Source organism: Erigeron canadensis, chromosome 5 (genome assembly GCF_010389155.1).
Source record: "Erigeron canadensis isolate Cc75 chromosome 5, C_canadensis_v1, whole genome shotgun sequence".
Classification (NCBI taxonomy): domain Eukaryota; kingdom Viridiplantae; phylum Streptophyta; class Magnoliopsida; order Asterales; family Asteraceae; genus Erigeron; species Erigeron canadensis.
This window is the reverse complement of record NC_057765.1, coordinates 14,515,351-14,536,170: the sequence shown is the minus strand read 5'-3', so window position 1 is coordinate 14,536,170 and position 20,820 is coordinate 14,515,351. Positions and strand designations below refer to the sequence as shown.

The window sequence follows — 20,820 nt, the reverse complement described above, 5'->3', positions numbered from 1 at the left end:
TTGACTTTCAAGAAAACTCTCTTGACTCGACAGTATAGAAAATTCGAGACTCATTAAACTACTTTGTCGACATAAATATTTGTAACTTTTAAATAGCTTCCAAACGACTATAGACACGACCATATTTGATAATTAAATCTTTAATTATTTAATATTTAAGTACATTACTTAAATTGACATTTCCACAGGACAACTAGTATTCATTCGGTTCTAGAGTCCACGCACATTCTTTTCAAAGTCTAAATGCTCATAAAACCCAAATAAAACAAAAATTCATTTATTCCATGATAAAGTCTTAAGGTCTAACGGCGTACTTAAACGAAACAAACTAAAAATGACCGGAAAAGTACTTCGGGAAATATGCTCAGATGACGGTTGTCACAACATTACCCCGTTAAAAGAATTTCGTCCCGAAATTCAACTTGCCCTAGTTCCATTAAACAATTGAGGGTATTTTGTCTTGAAATGATTTTCCCGTTCCCAAGTATATTCAAGTCCTCGCTTTGAATTCCAACGAACCTTGATAGGTGTATACTTGGTTTTCTTTAGTTTCCGCACCTTGCGATCCACAATCTCCAAAGGTTCTTCAACGAAATTCAACTTATCGTCAATCCGGATTTCGTCCATAGGCACATGACGATCTTCTTCTGCTAGACATTTTCAAAGATGCGACACATGAAATACGTCGTGAACTCCCTTAAGCTCTTCCGAAAGTCTCAATAAGCTACCTCACCAACTCTTTCTAGTATCACAAAAGGTCCAATAAATCTGGGTCCGGGTTTTCCACTCTTGACAAATCTAACCACTCCTTTCCAAGGGGAAACCTTAAGAAGTACACGGTCTCCGACACTGAATTCCAAGGGTCTATGTCTGACGTCGGCATACTTCTTCTGACGTTCACGTGTTAGTCTGAGTCGCTCTTTAATCTGGATTATTTTCTCGGCAGTCTCTTCAATGAGCTCAGGCCCAACCAATTGACTATCGCCAAAGTCAGACCATGCGACAGGTGATCTACACTTTCGTCCATACAATGCCTTGAAAGGAGCCATATCAATACTCACGTGGTAGCTATTGTTGTAAGGGAATTCTATCAAATGTAGATGGTCATCCAGTTACCACCAAAATCTAAGACACAGGATCTCAACATGTCTTCTAAAGTCTGAATCATACGCTCACTCTGACCATCGGTTTGAGGATGGTACACCGTACTCATGTCTATCCTAGTCCCAAAGGCCTTCTCCAATCCTCGCCAAAATTAAGAATTAAAGCGAGTATCTTTGTCTGAGATAATCGAAACTGGTACGCCATATTTCGACACGACTTTCTTTACATACTTCCTCACTAATTTCTTTGTGGAGTCTTTTTCACGAATGGACAAGAAATGAGCGGACTTTGTCAATCTATCGATGATCACCCATATCATATCATGACCCTCCTTCGTTCTAGGTAGCTTGGTAATGAAATCCATAGTTATGTTCTCCCACTTCCATTCAGGAATTTCTGGTTATCTGAGTAATCCAGCAGTCTTTTGATGTTCTGTTTTCACCTGTAGACACGTCAAGCATCGACTTACAAACTCAGCAACATCTTTCTTCATGCCAGGCCACCAATATAACTCACGCAAGTCATAGTACATCTTGTCGGTGCCCGGATGTACCGAATACATTGTATTATGAGCTTCGTTCAATATTAATGTCCTTAAATCACCAATCGAAGGAACCCATAGTCTGTCCACGAAATACAAGTCGTCATCGTCTCTTCTATCCAAATGTTGTTCCATTCCTCGTAGTTCCTTCTTAAGAAGATCTTTATCGCCAACAACCACCAATTGTGCTTCTATGATTTGATCTCTAACACTTCTTTGCACTGTAATACTCATAACACTGACTCGTCTAGGCTTAACCCTTTCCTTACGACTTAAGGCGTCGGCCACTACATTGGCTTTCCCCGGGTGATAACGAATGTCACAGTCATAATCACTGAGTAATTCAAGCCATCTTCGTTGTCTCATATTCAAATCCTGTTGATTGAAAATATGTTGTAAACTCTTGTGATCCGTGTAGATTACACACTTGGTTCCATACAAATAATGCCTCCAACACTTTAATGCAAAAACCACTGCCCCTAATTCCAAGTCATGAGTTGTGTATTTCTTCACATGGACCTTTAATTGTCGTCAGGCATATGCAATCACCTTGCCTCTTTGCATGAGCACACAACCTAATCCTTGACCTGATGCATCGCAGTACACTGCAAAGTCATCAGATCCTTTAGGCAGACTCAAAATCGGTGCATTACATAGCTTATCTTTCAAGATTTGAAACGCTGCTTCTTGTTTTTCACCCAGACATACGGCCTATCCTTCTGAGTTAATTGCGTAAGCGGCAACGCAATCTTAGAGAAATTCTCGATGAACCTTCTATAGTATCCAGCCAGACCAAGGAATTGTCTTACTTCAGTCGGTGTCCCTGATGTTCTCCAGTTCTTGACTGAATCAATCTTGCTAGGGTCCACATGTATTCCATCCTTGCTCACGACATATCCCAAAAAGTGTACCTCATCCAGCCAGAAGTCACATTTAGAAAATTTTCCGTACAGTTTTTCCTTCCTTAACAATTCAAGTACTCTTCTCAAACGTTCGACATGTTCTTCCTTTGTCTTTGAGTAAATTAGAATGTCGTCGATAAACAATTACAAACTTATCCAAGTACGGTCGACACACTCTATTCCTTAAATCCATGAATACTGCTGGTGCGTTAGTCAATCCAAAAGGCATCACTGTGAATTCAAAATGTCCATATCTCTTTCTAAAGGCAGTCTTTCATATATCGTCTTCGTGTGCACGCAATTGATGATACCCTGAACGCAAGTCAATTTTTGAAAAGCACTTTGCCCCTTGCAGCTGGTCGAATAGATCATCAATCCTAGGAAGGGGATAACAGTTCTTTACAGTTAACTTATTCAGCTCACGATAGTCAATACATATGCGAAATGAACCATCCTTTTTTTTGACGAATAAAACAGGTGCTTCCCACGGTGACTGACTAGGTCTAATAAATCGCTTGTCTTGAAGTTCTTTTAATTGCGTGGCTAATTCTTGTAATTCAGTTGTTGCTAGTCTATAAGGGGATTTTGCTACAGGAGCTGCATTAGGAATAAGTCTAATGCGAAAATCAAGTTGTCGAGACGGAGGTAAGCCAGGTAAATCGTCAGGGAAAACATCCTAATAGTCCCAAACGACGGGAACATCAATCAAGATAACCTCTTTAGCAGACGCACTCATGACACTACCCTCAAAAGAATCAGACACCTCACCCTAAACTTCTAATATCTCGTCATTTGGTAAGGGAATTCTAACAATTTTTGCACTACATAGAATCGTCGCCTCGACCAAAGACATCCAGCCCATACCAACAATAACGTCAAAACTCCCCATTTCAAAAGGTACTAAGTCAATAAAGAAAGCATGATTATTAAGAACTAATGTGCACGAACGGATGACTTGGTCTAATCTGACTAACCCACCATTAGCCATTTCTACGTCAAAACATAAATACATAGGGCTCGGCTTAGAATTCAGTAAAGGAACAAAACTAGTCGCGACAAAACTATAACCAGCTCCAAAATCAAAGAGAACAGTAGCATAATGACCATTTAGAAGAAAAGTACCTGTAACAACGTTCAGGTCATTGCGAGCCTCAGTAGCATTTAGAACAAAAGCATGACCTCTAGCAGCTAGAGCCTGATTTCCCCTATTCTGATTGGGTCCAGTAATTTGTAGCTGGTTAGGATGAACTGCCACTTGAACCTGTTGCCCAACCCACTGAGGACATGTGTTCTGATAGTGATCAGTGGTCCCATATTCATAACATCCTCCACGAACTCCGTTTGGTCTCCTTTGATTCAATGGTACAACATTCAATGGTGCCACCTGAGTCCTTGGTTCCTGTCAGTAATTTGCCAAATGCCCAGTCTTATTGCAGTTGTAGCATGTTAAGCAATTCTGATTTGCTGCATGGTGAAGATTGCACCTGGTACATTTAGGGTGAGGACCCACATATTCCTTTTTGCCAGCATCAGTCACTGCAAATACCTTGCCTCTGTTTTGTCTCTTCCCATCAGATTGCCAAACTTTCTTACTACTACTCGTCCCACTGCTTTACTTCCTTTTTATCCCAACAGCAATAATAGTTCCACACTGAACCAACTCCTCTGTCATACCCTCATACCTCAATATAGCCTCCTTTAGGGTAAGTGGGTGAACAACAGCCATAGTCGACCTAACCTGAGGAATTAACCCACGAAGATACTTCTTTATACCTTTGTTCTCAGGTTCAACCAAATGTGGAACAAGCCTTGACAGTTCATTAAAACGGGTAGTATATCCAGCATGATCAGCACCAACCATCTTATGTTCCAAAAACTCTCGTTCTAGCTTCACCAGTTCGGTTGTTGTACAAAACTTCCTCATCATCAACTCTCTGAAGTTATACCAAGACATCGGCTCTGCTGCTAATCTGCCTCTGATTCGGCACTAAGTGTTCCACCAAGACAAAGCATCTTTAGTGAAAGAGTTTGCCACATACTTGACCCTTTGTTCAGGAGTACATTCACTAATACCAATCACAACTTCCATCTTTTCTAACCATTGAATAAACTTGATTGCTCCACCTCTACCATCATACTCTTGCACGCCACAATCCTTGAAGTTTTTGTAAGTACAAGTCCTGACACCACTTATAGGTCCCCTTGGCACATTCCCAATACGAATTCCTTGATCAACGTCTTCATAATATTCACCATCCTGATCATCCCCTACGTCCTCATACTAAGCATCTTCATTCTCTGCGTTTTGCGCATTTTGTACATTTTGAGCATTTTGTGCAAGTATAGTATTGAACACTTGGGAAATCATGGCAATCATGGCTGGGTCTGGTTGCATGCCAGCTTGCTCATTAGTAGTTTCATTTTTAGCTCCACCACGACCGCGTCCACGACCACTACCTCTGCCGCCACCGCGACCTGCAACACGACCAACGCCACGACCAGCACCTCGACCTCCAACCTGTTCGTTTTCAAGACCAGCACCACGGCCTACACCTTGAACTACCTCAGGCCCAGTGCCACGACCAATACCACGACATCCACTCCGTCCAGTTCCTCGACCAACACCACGACCTTGACCAGAGTCTTCGTTTTCACCACGACCTCTTCCACGACCGCCGCTAGTTCCAGCACTAGATCTTGTTCTTGCCATTATCCTATAACCACGCATCGTTAATCGGGGAAGAATACACTCGACGATGTTAATATCATATGATACACTCAGTAAGCTCTCTCGTCTTATGGTCTAAGGGCTGTTATCTAGAACATAAATTGGTCATGCAATTCATGTCAATGTTATACATATACATATACATATATATACTACTAATATATAACCCTAAATAGCAGTTACAATGTGGTCCGAATCTAACACCTACATCCGTTGCACTAGTGGTGTATGTATACAGGGTGTACCAGCGGCTAACTCTCCACACTCCTAATACATATAATGCAAGGTCGGATCACGGTACTGGTATGCTCTCTAGGTATTGGCTCAGTATGTATACAGGGTGTACCAGCGGCTAACCCTCCACCTAACCAACACCCATTAAACAGCCCAGGGTAGCTACCTTGCTCTCACTACAAGTGCAATCACTGATGTCAATAACTATCGCAAGGCATGGCGGTAATCATAGAACAGTTGATCAGGCTTTTCTATGATTATCGCTATGCGATACTAGTTAGCGCCATCACTTCATCTTGCTCAAAAAAACATAAATAATCACAATAACACCGAAGAACACAGTCACCACAAGTACACAGTCACAAAATGACAGCCATAGTCAAAATAAGCACAGGGACAATAAGTCTCAATAGAACATGAACTCAAAATATAAGCGACGTTAGCACATCTAAAATGCATCTATGATTCCTATCGTAAATGCTATACGGGGTGCTTAGGTTATAGTCTAGGATTTTCCACCTAATTCTCTACAACCACGACTCTGATACCATTCTGTAACACCCTACCGTTGACGGAAACATGAGGTGTCATGAAAAGTACAGCATGACATGAAATTACATAGATACTGCTAAATGAAATAGAATATAATAAATATATTCCCAAAAACATGAGTTCAAAGTCATAACAATGCTAAAATAGCTTATTACAACCAAGTCCATAAAGAAATAATCCAAGGCATGTAGCCTTAAAGTCTGACAATAAATAAAGGAGCCCTAAACTCCGAAGTCCAAGCCTAGCATAGCAGTCTTTATCCCTGATTTGCCTAAGTACTTGAAAAGTATACTAAAACGTGTCAACACAAAGGTTGGTGAGTTTCGTAGCCCCTTTTTGTTACAAGTTTTGGGGTGGAAAGTATACTAATATTTCAAACAGTTTTGTCGATTTCTGTTTAAGTTCAATATTGAGCTTGTGCGTATAGAGTTACTTGTGCCATTTGTCGTGCTTCTGTCTTGTTGTATATGTGTGATTATGTGTTGTTGTGCTTTATGTCGTGCTTATCTGACGTGCTTTTTGTGTGTACTGGAGACTTGAGACTTTGGACTAAGGCAGGTATCGTAAGTCCGGACTTTGAGACATTGAGACTTGAGACTTTTGGACTTATTATGGTGTAACTCTGCTCGTTATATATTGAACTATTACTTGTTTAGACTTAAAAGAATCGACAAAAGACTTATTTCTTTGACTAGACTTTTTGACTAAAACCTACAAACTCACCAACCTTTGTGTTGACACGTTTTAGTATACTTTTCAGGTACTTAGGCTCATCAGGGATAAAGACTGCTATGCTAGGCTTGGACTTCGGAGTTTAGTACTCCTTTATTTATTGTCAGACTTTAAGGCTACATGCCTTGGATTATTTCTTTATGGACTTGGTTGTAATAAGCTATTTTAGCACTGTTATGACTTTGAACTCATGTTTTTGGGAATATATTTATTATATTCTATTTCATTTAGAAGTATATATGTAATTCCATGTCGTACTGTACTTTTCATGACACCTCATGTTTCCGCCAACGGTGGGGTGTTACAGTTGGTCAGAAGATTAAAGATACCTTGGCTGCCAGAGAACAACAATTGGTTGAAAAGGTGATATCTGAGATCACCAAGATTGTTTCTCCCTAGGTTGATCTGACCCCAATTATATCTAAGATCAATCAGTTGAGGGTAAGTCTTGATACATTAGCCACCAAGGTATCTGAAAACACCACTACTATTGAAAATCTGAAAACTGAAGGTGGCAAGGAGAAAAAGAAAGAGGTGTGAAGGAATTTGTTGCGACTGGCTCTCTCCAGATGATCTTGTCATTCTTAAAGCTATTCAGACTAGTCAAGACCAAACAACTGGCAATGTTTTGACTCAGTCTCAGGAAATTAATCATTTATGGAGAACAATTCGCATGGTTTGTGGAGTTTTCAAGGAATGTAAGAACATGCAATCATGGCAACCTCTAGATCGCTTGCTATCTGGTCACAGTGATTTTGAAGCCATCAGGAAAGGACTAGATGTTGCGAAGGGGGAAAGATCTGTTCTTGCACCCCGTACTGTTGTTGGAACTCCAGGTTCAGGGAAAGAGTTGGTGGTTACTGCTAGTACTGATGTTGGTGAGCCAAGAATTGAAGAGTTTGAGGATGTTGGTGATAGGGGGAATATTGATAAGGGCAAGGCAATTGCAACTAGTAAATCTGCCCAGCCGGCAACTGATGTGCCAATACTTGAAACCGGTAATGTTGATGAGCTTCCTCCAGCTACCGAGAGTGATAGCAAGAGACTGGCAAGAATTGGGGATGCAATAAAAGAAAGAAAGAAACAAATGAGAGTCAAACAGGCTCAATCAAGAAAAACATTGCTCCCCAGATTGCTTGATGCCAGTGACTCACTTCTCTTAGGCATGCCAATTAGAGATTACAACAAGTTCAAATCTGGTCCAAGGATCATTGAAGCGTTAAAAGAAATGTTGGAAGTTGAACTTGACAAGCATTATAAAGATGGTGAAGCTGAGCATGATGCAAGAAACTTGAACATATCAGTGGAGAAGGCAAAAGAAAGTAGAACTGATGGGATTCAAAAGAGGATTGAGCATGTTAAAAAGGTGGTCAAGCAAGTATTGAGCCCATCCAAGTCCAAAGGAAGATCAAAGCCAAAACCCTTGCCAAGGGATGCAAACCTAAAGACTTGGTTGGAACCCACTGAGCCTCTGAGCTGCTGTACAAAAACTGAGCACTGGCCAGATCAAACTAGCAAATGAATCTGAAGCTCGTGCATAGTTATCTAAAGTCCTTCAGCGAAGATATAACCTAGGAAAGATCACTGAAATGAATGTATCGATCAAACCTGGAGCAAGAAACTTTGTGGCTACAACTCAATACTCTAATGGACCCTAGCTTTCAACTAAGAATCCTGATGTTCATCAGTATGGTCATTCTGAGCATGTGGAGATGATGAATCTGTTGGAGGCACGACAACAAAAGAACAAGGTAGAAAAAGGTTGAACTTCAATCCAGAGGACAAACAACCTATTTCATCTCTTGCTAAGAGAAGGAGAACTGGCGAAGGGCCATCTGTTTAAGTTTTCCTTCTATCTATCTGCTTGTAATTTTATTCACATTTCTTGTAACATTTGTAAAATTATTGTATATACAAGTTTCCAGATTGTAAGCCACAAGTAAGATAGCTGATAAAATATACATACAATTCCAGTTGCAATGTACAACTAATGCAACTGAAGACTTCCTCTAGTTGAGATATGATCAAACCTGAAGACATTCCAATTGAAGTCAAAGACAACAAGTGGAAGATAGAGAATGACAATGGCAGCGAATCCCAGTTGACATTCTATTCAGATAGAAACTGGAGAGCATCAGTTTGAAGCCTTTACAATGCTTTACACTGATTACGAGAAAGACCTTTTTGCTTTATGCAGCTTTATGTAGACAATATCATTTGTCTATGATTAAAGTGCAAAAGTGCATAAAGCAGATTGGATAAAGTAACATCTTGACTTACCTTATCAAACATTTCAAAGGAATTCAACTTATTACCTTAAATGCTGCAAACCATATCTATACGACAAAGTTGGAATCCCAATGCCAACTTTGTCTATAAATAGAGGTCTTTGCACAACCAAGAAATAACTTTCCATTCTCATACATTGCAGTATTCTTGGTGAACTTGTGCAATATTCTCTCAATCGCAAAAAGGAACATTTCACAAGTTTAAGTGTTTCGATTGTTAAGAGAATTTCCAAGTGTTAGATCAATTGTATTTCATAGGTTGTTAGGATATTTAAATTCGTGTATTATCTTGGTTCCGCAACAACCTTGTATTTTATTTAAAGTTAATAAATAAAATACATTTGAAAATTACATATTGTCTCACCAATTTACTTTACAAGTTCTATATAGTGAACGTATTGCAAAGTTATCTCACCATTGACATAGAGGTGTCTTCAGTTAGTACCATCTCTTGAGTTGGGACTTACACGTCTCATTCTAGAGGTCGTTTGTTATAATGTGTGATTTCTTTACGAATAATGTTCACACCTTCGATTCCGCATTTTGGGGGTGTGAGATTACATACTTAAGAATTTCGAAAACGTACTAAATTGAAATTACAAATCCTAAAACTGAAATTACAAGTTAGTGCCAACCAAAATGCGAATCGGTAGAGCGTCATTGTCACCATCATTGCGGTGGATGTAATCATATTGTTCACCGTCATTTGGGTTTGACACAGTCGGGTCAGTCGTGTATTCCTCTCGCAAGTCTTCTTCGTTGATGCTACCTTGCCAAAATTCCGCGTGTTCAAGCGTCCTCGCTAATGTGGTTTCAGTGGCAATAAGTTGCTGAAGGGTTTGGTCCACCAGGTGGCCTTCTGTTATCGATATGTAACGTGTTGGACGTTGAGCTCGTTATGGTGCACTTGTCGTACATCAATTTCGTCCAGGTAAGCAGACTTTTGAGCTTATATGTTGTTAATCAGAGATCTAACGTAATTTTTATGCTTGTCATCGTCAAGCATGTGGTGCTACATCAAGTTTTTTTTATCTCGAAGAGAGTCATAGGTGGCCTATAGTTTGCCATGGCTGATATGTTGATAGTTATATTGTATGTTGTATGTAGTTTGTTTGATGAATATATATATTTTTTTATTGTTTATATAGAAGTTGAAAGAGAAAAAAAAAACAAATGCACACTCTTAATGTTTAAAACATTAAAAAAGAAAACGTCACTAAAGCCACGTGACCATGCCCCAATGTTCAGATTCATTGTCCAAAAGTAGCTGATGTATATTGCCGATTCTTGCCGATGAAAAGGGTACAATGGAGCCAAAGAGCCGATGTTTACAAATAAAAAGAGGCAATGTAAAATTATGTCACTAAGTTAAACTCATGAGAAGTCGTCATCCATTCATTTCCAACCATTCTGAATGTTAAGCTGTTAATTTATACTATATTATAAAACAGATTTTTTCTAAATTTTCAACATTGAACTTAAATTTTCAATATTGATTTTAAGTACTTACCCAAAATGTCCTTTCTATCTATTCTATATTTACCTAAATAACTATAATATCCATCTTTTCCTCAAATCTCAACCAATCATTTTTTTCTCTCTCCTGCATAAATAATTTTATTCCTTTAATTTATTCAAAATCTTTTATCTCAAAAACTGTATATCGATAAATTATAAAAACTATATGGGTGTTCTTATAATTTCATGCTCTTTCATTAGAGTGGTCATTCGATATACTTTTGACGAATTTTTAAATCCGAGGCGAAACCTGTCAGGCATATCATCCCTTCACCTTCACCTTCACCTTCACCGCCACTGCCGCCGCCACCATTACATCACCACCTCATCATCACCTCCATCACCGTCGTAATGCACGGGTACCGTTCTCGTTAATTAAACAAGAACGGTACCAGCGCGTTGCGGCGGTGATAGAGGTGATAGCGGGGTGGTAATGTAATTGTGGCGGTGATGGGGTGATCTAGATGACGGGCTCCGCCCTTAGCCGTATGGGTTCTGCCCCCGGATTTAAAAATTCGTCCAAAGAATATCGAATGACCACTTTAATGAAAGAGCATAAATTTTCAGAACATTCATATAGTTTTTATAATTTATCAATGTATGGTTTTTGAGATAAAAGATTTTTGAATGAATTTAAAGAATAAAATAATTTATGGAGGACAGAGAAAAAAAATAATTAGTTGAGATTTGATGAGAGAGAAAGAGCATTATAACTATTTTAAGTAAATATAAAATAGATAGAAAAGATATTTTGAAAAAATATCCTAAAATCAATATTGACAATTGAAGTTTAATATTAAAAATCTAAAGAAAACTATTTTTAAAATAATATAAGTATAGATAAACAAAACCAAAATAACCACTGGCTTAAACCCAGTGGCCAGGGGTGTTTACACTTCCCATTATGTGGGACCCCAGTGAGTTTTCTCCTAAGGTTGTGGGTTCGAGCCTCGGCTGACATAATTATTGGGTTTCTCATCTAGGAATTTTCCACAAGGAGGGGGTGAGAGATTAAAGCTTATGCTCAGCATCTCGCGAGATCCAACGATAGTTGGGTAAAATTGTCTCCAACCACGTCTAAATCGAAATACACCTTTAAAAAAAATAACACAACAACAACAATAACAGGACCCAATCCTTGCGCGGGGTATGGGGGAGGTAAGCTATAGACAGTCTTACCTCTACACAAAGGTAGAAGACTGCTTCCATAAGGACCTCCGGCCACAAAGGAGTGCAAGACGGGAAATGAGAAATGTTTTGAAAATCATACCTGTCTGCCGAGAATCTGAAAAGAAGAAATACCCGTCTGCTGGGTCCGGCTACTATGCGGGTCGAACGTTTATCAATCATGTGTCCTACCGATATCTTAGAAACATGTTTGAGAATACAAATACACATACGAAAGCAACCATATTGGGCATATTAAACAACATAAAAGTAGCAAACTAATACGTAAGTCAAACAAGTAATGGGAAACAACCAAGACAAATATACATATAAATAAGAAATGACAAAACCTGAAAAGATCCCGATTGAGCCAAGGCAGTAACTACTTCTAAACAACCTATGAAAAATAAGGACCTTAGGCTGCCTAGCTATCCTAATTCTAATCCTCTCACCTGCTCTTCCAAACCATTAAACTAATCCTAAACCCCTAATACTTTATATAAACTCTCATTGGTCATGTTCTCTGACAACCATTTTGAGGAAAACAAACACAACCTCTCCTCGGTTTAGGCTCTCCTCGCTTTAGGCCTCTCCACAATTAAAGCCAAAAAATAAACATAACCAAAATCTTTTATGTCTTTACCCCCCACCCGCAGCCCCAGATCCATTAGAATACACTCACTCACTCTTACACTCACACCCACTACATTCTCTCTCCTTTCTTTTATTTTTCTTTCTCAATCTACTCTTTGTTTGGAAAATTCAGATCTGTATCACCTATTGAATTAATTAATAAATCCGATTTCTGGGTTGTTTACTTTGTTTTTCTAAGGCTAATAATAATAATAATAAGCATGAGTAAAGAAGAATTCTTGAAGATTCAGGTACATTCTTATCTGTCCTTTATTGTCATTAAATTTAATTTTGAATACGATGACAACGGATGATTGAGTTTATAATAAATAAAGTAATTTATGCTCGACAATAACCCATGAGAAAAAGCTTCATAATTAACTAAGCTCCAGAAAAAAATGTGAAGTTATATGCATTATTGCTTGTCTTAAAAAAAATTAATAAGAAGCTGGATTAGATCAAGCGAAAACTGCATGTGATACAGAGGTTATGGTTTCAATACAAGTCCAAAAGTCTTTCTAGAAACAGCTCTACCTTTGGATAGGATAATACTGACTACATTTCAACTCTCCATACACTGTGGAAGACAATATTAGGCACGGTTGTTATTGCTTTGCGACTTGTAATGCTTTGCTTGTCATAAACTCAATGAATTAAATAAAAGTATATGAAGATCAAACGAGCTGGCCTCTTTATCTTTATGTTAATTTCAGACTCTTTTTTGACCTTAAGACATGTTGCAATTATTACTAACATTTTTCCGTTCCATGATATCTGTCATCATAATATATACTCGTATATATATATACAATATATACATTTTCTTAATTTATCTTAAAGTAATATTGTTATTTTATTGGGTGACTGCAGACTTGTGCTCTGAAAGTAAACATTGATTGTGATGGTTGTAAACAAAAAGTGAGAAAAATCCTTACCAAAATTGAAGGTATTTGTGTTATTTTTACTTGTATATATATATTTTTATATATAGTTTTTTTGTAATGCCAAGTTGATCAATTTTTTTTATACACAAATACATATAGGTGTTTATAGTGTGAAAATAGATTCAGAACAAGGGAAAGTGATGGTGTCTGGGAATGTTGATACACCTACGTTAATAAAGAAGCTATCAAAAAGTGGGAAACATGCAGAGATATGGGGGGCTCATCAAAAACAACCACAAATAAATGATTTATTGAAGAATATGCAGATTAATGGCGGTAAATCAGGTGGTGGTGGTAAAAATAATAAAAATCAGCCACCCCCGAAAGGAGGTGGAAATCACCCAAAACAAGTGCAACAGCAAAAGGGCGATGGCGGTGGAGGTGGGTTGCAAAACCTTCAACAGCTGCAACAACTTCAGCAGTTGAAAGGGTTTCAAGATATGAAGTTGGCTCCTCAGTTCAAGGATATGAAGCTGCCGAATTTTGGTGGTGGGGGAGGGAAGGATGGGCAGAAATCGGTGAAGTTTGATGTGCCCGAGAGTGATGATGATTATGATGATGAGTTTGATGATGATGATGATGAGGATGATTATGACGATGATGAGTTTGATGATGATGATGAGTTTGATGACGATGAGTTGGATGATATTCTAGTTAAGAAGCCCGGTGGTGGTGGTTCGCAGCTGGGTAATGTGATGATGGACCCTCGGTTTATGAAAGGCGGACAAATGCCACAGCAAATGATGAAGGGTGGACAGGTCGCACCACAGTTTGTGAAAAGTGGACAGATGCCACAACAAATGATGAAGGCAGCTGGTCCTCAAATAGGAAGTAGTGGAGGAGATGGCGGAAAGAAAGGAGGTGGAGGCGGTGGGAATATCCCGGTACAGATGAATGGTGTTGGAAAGAAAGGAGGTGGAGGTGCAAACAATAATGGAGGTTATAATCAAAATCATAGTGGTGCTCCTGGTGGTGGTCAACATAAGAATGGTGGTGGTCAAGGTCAAAATAAAGGCGGTGGTGGAAGCGGTCACATGACTGGTGTACATGGGATGCAAAACATGATGAGTATGCGTGGAGGTGGAGGTGGAGGTGGTATGGGGCCCATGGGTCATATGGGTGCGGTTGAAGGACTTCCTGCTGGTGGACCAATGGGTGGTGGTGGTGGCAATAATGTTTATTTTCAAGGTGCAGGACCCGAAGCGATGGCAGGAAATCCGTACTACCAGCAGCAATTAGCGGCTGCAATGATGAACCAACAACGAGCAAATGGTAACGAACGGTTTCAGCCCATGATGTATGCTAGACCACCACCAGAAGTCAATTATATGCAGCCATTGTATCCACCTTACCCTTATCCTCAACCACCACATGGTGACCCACTGACGCACTATTTTAGTGACGAGAACACATCAACAAGTTGCAATGTTATGTGAGGATAATTGATAAGTGGCTGCCCACAGTGGTATAGTGGTGTGATACCAAACCAATATACAAAAAAACCAAGACCATTTGTGTAAGCAAATTAGTTATTTTTGCTGAATATTCTTGTTTCTTAATTTATATATATATATATAGTAAACTATAAATATAAATAAATAATATAATTAATCCTCAGTAAGGTATTTGAAGGATGAAATCAAAGTCACATATTGATGGTATATTTTAAAACATCATGAGATGTGAGTGTGTTGAAACCTAAAGTAAAGTATTGAAATAGAGTGTTTTCCACCCGTTCCTTTATGTTTCTTTCTTTTAGTTTACATTAATTTTGTTTGAGATCATATATCCAACATGTCTTCTTGAATAACATGAGTTACCGATTCTAAGAGCACCCCTAATGGGTTAGGCCAATACTAACCACATTAGCGCCATATCAGCAAAACATTTTTTTTAATACATTTTTCTTAATCCACATCCAATACTAACTAATACATTCCAACGTACTTATTTTCAAACTTTTAATGAATAAAACCACAAATATAATTTACAAAATAAACACAAATATTATATTTAATCCTAAAATACCATTTTATTAAAAAAATGAGTAACATACATAAGAAAAAAAAAACAATAAAATGCATTTAAAATAAAAAAACAATCCTAATAATGACTTAAACGCAACAAGATTTAAGTAAGACTCCAAATATGCTCGACGAGATCATAACGTAGAGAATGGTGGACGTGTCGGTCTCGAAGTTCCTTGATGGTCCGCTTATGCACCTTTAGCCTCTCCTCGAATGTTCACCGTGGTAAGTTACGTGGCTCGTTAATGAAATCCTCTTCGTACGAGGTTATGTCATTTCCCGAATCCTCAACAATCATGTTATGCAATATAAAACACGCATACATGGTTCGCTGAATCTTATTAACACTTATGGCTTTTGCCGGTGTTCAAAGTATCTCCCATCGACCTTGAAAAACTCCGAATGCCTGTTCAACATCTTTTCGAGCACTTTCTTCGTACTTCTTAAACTTCTTTCTTTTCTCGTCTTGCGGGCAGGAGAACGACTTTACAAACATAGACCATTCTAGATAAATGCCGTCAGTAAGGTAGTATGCCTTTTTATACTCGATCTCGTTATCACCACGAGTGTATTGCCCTTGTCATGATTTTTAGTTTGAAGTATGGATTGGATTTGGATATGAAAATGTTTGATTTTTAGTTGAATGAATGAAATAAGTGGGTTAAATAAGTGAATAAATGGTGAAAAAGGTTGATTTTTTTTTAATCTTTGAAAGTAGCCGTTTGAACCATTTTGTGGCCTACATTCAAATTTATTTTTTTTAAACTGGCCGTTGTCATCTTAAAAAAAAAAACAAAAACCGTTCGTATTGTGCACCACGAATGCTTCCAATACGGAGCCCAATACTAACGAATACGGACGCCACCCAACGGTGTGTTTGTATTCGAAATTCAATACGGCCAATACGAAGGTGCGTTGGGGGTGCTCTAATAAGTTAGACCTAGGTAATTCCACATCACAACATTTACTTCATAGTTGATATATTAACGTTAGGAAACACGGTGATGTACCAAGAATTGCCTTCGTATCTATGTTTTGATTATCTAAGCTATTTTGAGCCAATGTCAGTATTTTTTTTTTTATTTTTTTTTTAATATCTATGATGTTTTCATTTCTATATGGCGCTTTTCAACTTGTTTTTAGCCGGTGTTTTACGATGCTTTTGACAAACCCGATTGATATCATGGTCGGACTGTAGCCAAATGTGGACCTTGTGCCTTGTGGTGTACTGGTGTTAGTGAAGGGTTACGAGGATAATATGTAATTTCACATCGGTTGGTTGAACTTTCAAATAATACTGAACTTTTCAAACACTAGACACAAAATAGAAATACACACAAAAAAAATAAGGGGTGATATTCGTACCATAATTTTTGATTTATTTACTACAAACATGTTTTACTGTCTTGTATAGTAAGGGTGTTTATCACTGATCTAACCATGTTGCTTTAATATAATGGTTAATAACGTTTCATTTTACACTACAAGTTAAAAGAATCTTCGCTCAATAATTAGTTACATAAAATAATTAATTGGTGTCATTATCGTATTGTAAATGATTGGTATGTCCTACATGAAACTTTTGGGAATGTATGTGATTAAATTTGTGATTAAAAAAAAATATCAAACTTAATAATATGTTCTGTTATTTTTCTTTTTTAACGGCTAATTATTTGTTTTGTTATAATTTCAAAAAGCAACAACCATTTGAAATAATTTTTGAATAGTGCATTGCGAAATTATTTTTTTTATTGCAAAAGTTATTTTATTTTACTTAGCGGCTACTCGTATTATCTAAGGTTGGCATTTTATGTTTTAACGTTTATTTTTGTTAGTGGGTTTTTGTTTTGTTTTTTATTTTATTATTTTGTCATTTTATACTTTTATAAAATATAAATTTATTATAACTTTTGAAGTACATTTATAAAGGTATTAATTTAACTATTAAGCATCAGGCCACAAACTTTATATAAACGCTCCTATAACAAACTATAAATCCAAATTAGTTTGCAACATTAACAATGTAGCCATTTGGCAATTTTCGCTTAAATTATTAATCATTACAAATTATTGGTAAATTTCTTTGCTTTTATTATAATATTTGAATATATTTAACATTGAAGCTACACAAACTACAAATAAAAGTTAGTTTTGTCAAACATTAACATCTATTTTCAATAAAATGTGGCCATCTGACTAACATTTTTAGAATTATTCACAACTAAAGTGTGTGCAATAATACATTTCTTTGTAGTTATCATATTGTTTTTATTATGTAATGTATATTATATTGAAAATGTGCATTGAATGAGCTCACATAGAAATGAGACCTTCCCATGTGAGTGTTGCTTGTACTAATTTTAAACTCATATGGAGGTACGATTTCTCCATGATTGTGATAATGTTAGGTGGTGGGCCCACTGAGTTGCAAACGGGCCCTACTTTTACTGGTTACTAGGGACCCACCATTTTAATTGCTCGGACTTCACCTAATTTTATATATTGTGGGATAGGATTATTGAATTTGGTGATCAGTTGATTTGATTTCCTCATTGATTTGGACTCAGATCTTAGAATGTGTATTGTACAATCAGATTAGGAGTTAAACCCAAAATCTAAGTAAAGTAACACCTTGTGTCGTTTCTTTTTATGAGTTATGAACTTTAATATTGTTTCTCGTGTTATATAGGGGAAGTTGTAAGGGGTTGGCATTGGATGAATTATGGATGAGTGGTGGGCGTCAAAATGAGTGGTCAGACCACACACTCCATAATCCATTTTCTTCCAATCATTATATAAGATTCGACTTTATTTTTGTTTTTAAGTTTATTTTTTATTAAATAGTAGTGAGTGATGAAGTGAGTGGTCGAATGTCAACAAAATTTAAATGAGTGATGTGTGAGTGGTGGAGTTGAGGTGACATAATATGATTGGTTAAAAGTGAGTGCTGAATAAGGGAGTCGGAAGTGGGTTGCCAACCCTCTAATATAAAAGGTTGATTTTAGCTTTATTAGAAAAAAAAAAAAAAAAACACTTTAATCTCGCAAGGCGTTAAAACCAAACATTTCACCTTTGTTTTTAAAGTCAAGAGGTTCAACTAGTGAATCAAACCAAGTTGATTGAACCAGATCTAACATTTTGAGTATCTGTTTAAACAACTCTTTTCAAATCTTTACCATATTGTTTTAGTTTTTTAAGTTCAAGTTTCTCTTGATCGATCTCTTGTTGTTGCTTGCCGACTTCTCTCAAACCCCGCATCTCTAACGCTTGAACAGTGTTCGAATTTTTCAAGCTTCGTTAAACGCTTGAATAGTGTTCAAATTTTTTGCCACTTGCCCCGAAATGACGATATATTTTGATAGAAAGCCTTTTTCAAGATACTATGAAATGTTTCTTGAAAATCAAAACGTTCTTGTCTTATAATAGTTTGCTACAATAAAAACAAATATATAAATATATATACATATATATATTATTAGAATTAGAATATATATATATACCTATAAGTGAGGATAAACTTAGCCTATGTGTCAGTTACTCGCCCTGCCCATGTCACTGCCTATGCAGCACGTCAAGGTCGCCCTGCCCATGTCACTGCCTATGCATCACGTCAAGGTTGCAGTTATTTTACGTGTCAAGCATATACTGTGGCCACATCACGAGTTACACGGCATGTAACGCAACAAATGTTATGCGTGTTTATTCGAAAAACAGATGTTATTCGTGTTTATTCAAAAACAAAATGTGGGCATATGAAGCTTCAAAGGTAAGTACCTAAACCAATCAACCATTTATAGCATGTAGTAACTTTGTAGTACCCCGTCATTGTTAAAGCTTTACTACCTAATTGATTATTAATTATAGTTAAAATGTCATCATCAATTCAGTACATCTTAATCTCTATTACATTATAAAGCATTTACTCTTTTCATTTTTCTAAATTACAGTAGTTGAAAACCTCAGAATACCCCTATCACTTATTCATAATATCCTAAGAACAAATATCAACCACTTATTTTTCTCTCCTTTTTCAAATCTCAACCACTAATGTTGTAACACTCATCATTTTAATACCTGGATTTTCAAAAATTTTATTAAACGGCGTTTAAACGTAGTGAAAATGATCAGATAAAAACTTTCCCATCCGTAACGGATGGTATCTTTCATAAATTGGTGTTACTAAGTGCATCATCAAAACAATGTAAATGAAATCCAAGTATTGGCACCAAGATAAGTGCCATCAACATTATGAAACATAAATCATAAATAAAGTAGTGGAACATATGGCTATGGGTAAAGTCTAAGCACAAGGAAACAAATGCTAATCTTCCTTTATTCTTCTACCCATCTCACGAGCTAAATCTTTTTCTAACTCAAACCTGCTTATCCTGAAGGACACAACATTTTTTAAAAGCAAGTGTTAGCTAATAAAATTAGCTAAGTAAGATACACACATTTTAATAAAACGTTATTCATTTTGCTTTCATAAAACTTCTTGGTAGTTTATACATCAAATCATGATCAAATTACATATCAGCCACAAACATCGAAAGATCATCCCATCCTTACCTTTTTCCCACACCATTCACATATCGTATGATATCAACATATACTTGCATGCTTTTAACATTGATGGATAGTTACTCCACCCGGAAATACTAGATCACTTTAACTATGCCGCAAGGAGCCACTCAAGCGACCACATACGCACTAGCTTTTCCACTAGCATGGGTTAAGCTTAACACAACTTATGCTCGAGACTTCTTATCTTTATTAGCTTAGGCTACACTTGCACCTAAACTAATCACTTATCAACATCTTTACTTTACTTTTGTAATGTATGTAATTGAGCTTAACTATGTTTTTAATGTGTGTTAATGGAGGTCGTGTGTGTGTAAGAGTGTGTGAATGCCGAGAGAGAAAAGTAAGTGTGTGGAAAGATTGGATAGCATGAAATGTGTTAAAGTTACAAATTAAAGCTATGGAGGGGGCTTTATATACTCCTATACATTTTACACTAGTCCCCCTTCCATACTTATGAGAAATACAAACAAGTACAAAATATTATAAACATACAAATCAACTACTAGAAATTATATTTCTAACAATCTTCCCCTTAGTAGTGATTTGTCAAAAATGTATCCAAGATTCAACAGTCTTTAAGCTCGAGTCTTTGGTCTTTTCTCATGTGGATGCCAGAACCAGTTGTCACCTTTAGGTTTATCTTCGGGGACCACCATATTTGCTTCACAGTCTCTAGGAGGAATGTTGTGTGGTCTCAAAACATTACTAGGTTCATACTTGATCCAACATCCTCATCTTCTTCTCTCAATGTACTTGGATTGCTTAACATTCTTTGCCTCCCTTAACATTCTAATACTCTGTCTGAAACCCAGCCTCTTATCAATCTTGCTGATTACTTTATCAAGTAGAGCTTTCTTTTGATCTGG

General features: G+C 37.1%; 2 protein-coding genes across 2 annotated transcripts; one reads left to right on the top strand and one right to left on the bottom strand.

Annotated features, from left to right (window-relative positions):
- Window positions 1–4,828: 4,828 nt before the first annotated feature.
- Window positions 4,829–5,275, bottom strand: LOC122601225 (glycine-rich cell wall structural protein-like). The gene has a single exon (XM_043773989.1). It carries the CDS (start codon window positions 5,273–5,275, stop codon window positions 4,829–4,831), a length of 447 nt encoding a protein of 148 aa, XP_043629924.1.
- A 7,121-nt stretch (window positions 5,276–12,396) lies between these two features.
- Window positions 12,397–14,886, top strand: LOC122600314 (heavy metal-associated isoprenylated plant protein 32-like). The gene is made up of 3 exons (XM_043773022.1): window positions 12,397–12,650; window positions 13,270–13,345; window positions 13,443–14,886. Exons 1-3 carry the CDS (start codon window positions 12,621–12,623, stop codon window positions 14,777–14,779), a joined length of 1,443 nt encoding a protein of 480 aa, XP_043628957.1. The 5' UTR covers window positions 12,397–12,620; the 3' UTR covers window positions 14,780–14,886.
- The last annotated feature ends 5,934 nt before the right edge of the window (window positions 14,887–20,820 follow it).